This window comes from Haliotis rubra, unplaced genomic scaffold (assembly GCF_003918875.1).
Source record: "Haliotis rubra isolate DU_JTF1 unplaced genomic scaffold, ASM391887v1 Scf10, whole genome shotgun sequence".
NCBI classification, from domain to species: domain Eukaryota; kingdom Metazoa; phylum Mollusca; class Gastropoda; order Lepetellida; family Haliotidae; genus Haliotis; species Haliotis rubra.
Genome location: NW_025764892.1, coordinates 2,004,517 through 2,010,762, shown reverse-complemented (window position 1 = coordinate 2,010,762; position 6,246 = coordinate 2,004,517). Strand labels below are relative to the sequence as shown.

Below are 6,246 nucleotides of genomic sequence, written 5' to 3'. Positions count from 1 at the left end.
TATGTGCTGACGCTATTTATGAGCAAGGGAGTGAGCTGAATTTAAGGCAGCTTTGAAAAGTTTCAAATCAAGGAATATCAACTAATTGCGGAAGGTAACTCAAAGAAAGATCAGTATGCAAAAGAAATATGTTGAGTGAAAATACGAGACATCCAATTTAATAGGTAAGGACACATCTGGGTACGAGTCTGACAAAATATGCAAAGTACGGATCTCCGTGGGTATACAGACCAGTTCTCTGGTGATGAAAAATATGCCCTGTCTGTCTCTCTGGTATGTACAGGTAAAATAAGATTGAGTGAGTTTAGTTTTACGCCGCAATCAGCAATATTACAGCTATATGGCGGCGGTGTGTAAATAATCGAGTCTGCACCAGAAAATCCAGAGACCAACGGCGTGGGCACCGATCTACGCAATTTGGATACGATGACAATGTGTCAACCAAGTCAGCGAGCCTGTGACCACCCGATCCCGTTAGTCGCTTCTTACGACAAGCATGGGTTACCAAAGACCAATTCTAACCCGGATCTTCATGGGTTAGGTAAAATATGAAAACGCTAGGATTCTACCACATTGGTTAATATTTACATATTTATACGTTTACAAGCCCTAGCTCTTGAAAAGTCATACTTGGATAGATATTTTTATATCATAATAACTATTTTGGTCTCTATGGAAACAATTGGAACTTCATGGAGACATGTCATCGTACTCTACAGCAAACTTCTTTATATATGGGGGGGCGGTGGGGTAGCCTAGTGGTTAAAGCGTTGGCTCGTCACGCCGAAGGTCAGGGTTCGAATCCCCACATGGGCACAATGTGTGAAGCCCATTTCTGGTGTCCCCCGCCGTGATGTTGCTGGAATATTGCTTAAAGCGGCGTAAAACCAAACTCAGTCAGTCAGTCAGTCTTTATATATGGCGAGCTAGGGAGATAACCAATGAACATTATAATAGCGAAGAGAACTATCATGTTTTGGCATAACACATTGAACAGTAATAAAAGTAAGATATCGAAAACAATCCTCGATTATTTGATGTATGATAAAATCAAAAAAAGGTAAAGAAAATGTTTTGCTTAAAAATGTAGAGAATATATTGAATAGATGCCGACTGAGTGATGTGTTCAGAAATCCATAGAATTATTCTCCCAACTGGGTTTCATCACAAGTAGAAATCACCTTAAGAGATCATTCCATTCAATTTTGGCGAAGTTCCGTTAGTAATAGTTCTAAAGGAATTAATTATAAACTAATTAAAGAAATCCCGTCTTTCGAACAATTTTTACTTCTCAAAAATCATTATATCTCCCGCTTTTGAAATTAGGAACAATTTAAGTAACCACGATCTTCCAGTAGAAACAGGCAGATGGCGTGGCCTATCCCGTGAGGACAGAACCTGTCCTCTGTGCGATTCTCCAGCCATTGCAGATGAAATACACTATTTATTTAGATGTACAGCCTTTGAAACAGAACGTCGTCTTTATAGAAATGAATTCTATTTTAAATGGCCAAATATGTACAAATATAAAAGTTTAATCTGCACAAGAAAAATGTCAGAATTGAAGAATCTGTCGAACTATTCATATATTGTGGTTTTTGGGCTTGTATGTATACATATATCATGACCTCTAAAGGTTAAGGGAAAATGTCACCTCAGGGAATATTTTTCGGGTGGGGATCCCGCACCCCTCTGGGTCCGCCCTGATTATTGTGTTCTTATGACCATGCATTATAATATAAACATAATAATATATTATTGGTTGAGTGCTAAATTATATTAGCGTGTGGACATGTTTATATCGGACTTGACTGGCGAATAGGCATTATACCCATTGAAACGTGTTTTGCACCTTTGTCATTGTTCCTGCTATCATGCCAAGGCGAAAAGCCTGCCGTTAAGACTGCACGACTGGGTAAATCCCGCGGGTTAATTGTCAGATATTGACCACAGACAGATAGAATCTGTTAGTCTTTGTCACGCACTGTCGACAAGACGATATAAACGTCACAGCGAGTTATCATATTGCCTCGTATAACCCGAGACGCAGATCTTGTACAGCCATTCTCTCTCCCAGACGCCGGCTTGTTTTGCAGGGTGAATCATCAGCGTTTAGAAAAAAAAAAGTATGGCGGATTTTGGTTCTTCGGATATGAAGCAGTGTTCTTCCGTGAAGGTGAACGATCACGTTGTCCTGAAAGGTCGTCCCTGCAAGATTATGGAATGTTCAGCTCCCAAGACCGAGAAAGGCAAGGTGCGTCTAGTTGGTTCTGACGTTATCACTCATACCAGCTACGAAGACACCCTCCCGTTAAAACATATTATGAAAACTCTGCCGGGTCAGGAGTTTCAGCTGGTGGATATCCTGGACGGGGGGTTCATATCCATCGCTGACAACAAAGGTAATGTCAGAGACGACCTTAAACTACCGGATGGGGACTTAGGAAAAGACATCAAGATGAGATTCGATGAAGGAGAGTTTCCCTTTGTTACCGTCATCGACGCGCTTGGCCAGGATGTGGTGGTCTCTGTACGCCAAGAGACAGATTAGGGGAGATAACTGCCCCTACCCATGTGAAGACACGTGTGTGTTGGAAGATACCGGACACTGCGTGCTCTCTGGTTTGTACAGCCACACCTATTTTCAGAGAATGTAGATTCCTTTAGTTTTTATTAATTTCCTTAAGATATGGTTTGCTCGTACATTCAGTGGTAAAGAGGTGTTTGTTGAAGAGTACAAAAATATATTGGTGAAACAAGAAGTGTCGTGTTAACAACCGTGATGTATTACTCCTGACATGAGGGTTGAAGTTTATGAAGACCAAAATCTGCAATCAATCCTCTGCGATGACACACAACCATCACCGATATTTGTCAGAGTGTTAAAGTGGCAGAAACTGTTTGTTAATGACAATGAAACCGGACACTCAAAGTAGATGTTTCATTCCTGCGGATCGTGGATTCATGAAGGTTGCCAGACCATTCAGATAACCAAAGTAGGTACGTGTCAAACACGTGAGCAAGAACGGTAAACGTTGTGGCATTTCGGATGTTAAGAGTATGTACAGCTTTATAAGTTTCGTCAATAAATATCACCAAATGAGTTATGTCATCATTTAAATCGTATTATACAAGTACAGTGATGTGATTCGTTTACTTTTAATAAAGTGCATGTTGTTAGCTTGTGCTGGTAGTGGGACGTCCATATCGATACCCTCTTGGACTTCGTTACTCTCTCATACATACTCTGAAAACAAATATTTACAGCCCTTGTTGTCCATAATAATTGGCACGTTTAGAAACTGGAGTCTCAGATTCAGTCTCTGAAAAATAGAAGGTCTCTTGACTTCTTTAAATTTATTTTATATAATTTGAGAACATTTTGGTATGTAAAATATACTCAGCAGCGAAAAAAAGGTCAGTACGAATTCGAATTTAGATAGGCACTGTTATCAAATCATTACAGAAATGGACATAATAAGCGGATCAAAAACATTTTTTGTGTACAATATCTTGACACAATGAATAACTCAGCACAATTTCAAGACATTACGCGAACGTTTGCAGTCCATTCAGACCCTTGACTTCAGTATCTAGTGTGACCACCATGAGCGGCAATAACTGCAGCACAGCGTCTATGCATGGAGTGCACCAATCGATTGATGAAGGCCATTGGCACCTGGAACCACACTCTGAGAAAGGCCTGGCGCAATAAATCGGCTGTGTTCGGCCTTGGTAAGACATTATTCAGTCTCCTCTGAATTTCATCCCAAAGATGTTCAATTGGGTTTAAATCAGGACTAAGGGCTGGCCACTGCATAATGTTGACACCGTTCTGCTGTAGGAAGTCCCGTGTAGCTCTGGCAGTATGGGCCCGGGCGTTATCATGCTGGAAAATGTTGTTCCTGTGACGTGCGAAATGTGGTATGACGTGGGGTCTGAGAGCTTGGTCGATGTAGTGCACCGTTGTGATGCCGCCTCCTCTCCCTGGACCAAGGTTCTGAAACACCACAGGACCCACTCTCTGGTTCAGGCCTATTCCACCCCATACCATGATGCTTGCACCTCCCCATGAGTCTCTTTCCATAACACATTGGTCTGCGTAACGCTGGCCACGTCGTCGCCATATTCTTGTTCTGCCATCTGCAGTTGATACGCAGTACCGACTCTCATCTGTGAACAGAACAGTTCTCCATTGCCTGTATCGCCTGTTTTGGTGTTGTAGGGCAAACTGTAGACGTTCATGCCGATGACGAGGGGTGAGGATAGGTCCACGGTAAGGTCTACGGTAATGGAGGTTCCCGCTGTTAAGACGTCGGCGTACTGTATCAGTACTGATTGGTCTTCCGTGTGTTCCCACTGTCTGGCGTGCTCTTTCGGATGCCTGCATGAAAGGATTCTGTACATGCTGTCGCACAACATGGCGGTCTTGTCGTCTTGTGGTCACTCTTGGTCTGCCAGCACGGGGGCGATCATTTGTGGTGTTGGTGGCCCGGAAACGTTGCTGCAGCCTGGAGATGGTCCGAACGTTGCCCTGGAAGTGATTGGCAACGGCTTGTGCAGTGTGGCCAGCTTCAAATCTTCCTATAGCGCCTGGTTCCTTTGAGCTGTCCTGAGTCGCGGCATCCTGCTGACGTTGTAATGTGAATGTTTCAACCAGGTTTGGGGGTGCATTTTGTAGGACTGGTCCTTGTGAACAGCACGTGCAGCATGAGTTGCATGAAGAAAATGGAGAACACCGTACCATGTCCGAGATCAGGTTGCGTTTTTGAGACCATTTCCTGGGTTTAATTCTGAGTTTGGGAAGGAATGTCTTTGCTCAGGTAAAGTTGGAGATGTTGCCAAAAATATACAATCAAAACATTAAATGAGTTTACAGTTATCCGTTTCTGCGAAGGAAAATTCCAAACTGACGTTTCTTTTGCTGCTTAGTATATGTTCATTTCAGAGACTAAATCTTAATCATGATCTACGTAGGCAATGTGGTTTAGAAAGCGACATTAAGTTCTTTACTTCTTGATATGACTGTCTTAAGTTAGATTTGTATCTGTGACAATACTTTTCACTTATTCTTCTTTCCAATATTTGGAAACTCATTTTCTGATTTACAGATTCAACAACCACAACAAGAAAATTGATTTAGAAAGTTCATATTATTTTTATTCACTTCGGCTTTTATAGATAAATAACTGGAAAGATTCAACTTCGAAAGTGATGCAATATTACAGTTATAATACATCCATATGCACATAATTGATTGTAGTTACTGGCCACATTTATCGTTTTATAAGAGAGAAAAACATTCTCAGTCTCATTTGTAAGTACACATATATGTTATTGTAGAATACTAAATATCCCGTAGTTTTACCTTAATTAGTAATAAGTACTTACGCCTCTTCTGTACCAAAGGGACCCGTGAAGGTCCGGGTTAGAATGACCCTTCAGTAACCCATGCTTGTCGTAAGAGGCGACTAACGGGATCAGGTAGTCAGGCCCGCTGGCTTGGTTGACACATGTCATCGGTTCCCAGTTACGCAGATCGATGCTCATGCTGTTGATAACTGAATTGTCTGGTCCAGATTCGATTATTTACAGACCGCCGCCACATAGCTGGAATATTGCTGAGTGCGGCATAAAACTAAACTTACTCACTCACTCTGTAACAAAGAAAATTATAAAACATTAAGCTACACAAACCTATTTTAGCTTTTTATTTACCAACTCTAGCTGAACGCTACACATAAAATATAGTTGTGGAGGCTGTGCTAAGATTCGTAACTCCCATACATTACGTTAGCATTTGCTTTTGACTGTGGTAGCACAGTCTGTCATAGAGACCCTGGAACAATACCCAATACAGACCATTCAGGTATAGATTGCCGCAGTTTCTGAATATGAAGGCGTTCTCTGAGATCATTAGCCTATAAAGTTTTTGAAGATTGTGGGTTTTTTCTGTAAAATATGTTCATTTCAGAGACTAGATGTCAAACAGACAGACAGTGTATTCAGTAAAGAGGAAATAGGCCCATAATACAGACAGTGTTTGATTGCATGACAGTAGAGACTGGATGTTAGTATAATAGCAGCTCTAAAATCGCTTTGTAGAACGGAGCACGTGCGCACGCGCACCAGCGCCAGAAATAACATGGCAGACCTCTGTATGTTGACAATTGTATTGTACGTTGTAGATTGTTCAAAGGTAACTCCAGCATGGGGCACAATCCAAGGCCACAGTTGGTAGGCAGG

General features: G+C 41.7%; 1 protein-coding gene across 1 annotated transcript; it reads left to right on the top strand.

Annotated features, from left to right (window-relative positions):
• Nucleotides 1-2,128: 2,128 nt before the first annotated feature.
• LOC124266036 (eukaryotic translation initiation factor 5A-1-like) lies at nucleotides 2,129-2,551 on the top strand. The gene has a single exon (XM_046700850.1). The coding sequence runs from the start codon at nucleotides 2,129-2,131 to the stop codon at nucleotides 2,549-2,551; it is 423 nt and encodes a 140-aa protein (XP_046556806.1).
• The last annotated feature ends 3,695 nt before the right edge of the window (nucleotides 2,552-6,246 follow it).

Bases quoted from the DNA above. Each gene is read 5' to 3' on its own strand.
- LOC124266036 (XM_046700850.1), top strand. From the start codon at position 2,129: ATGGCGGATTTTGGTTCTTCGGATATGAAGCAGTGTTCTTCCGTGAAG.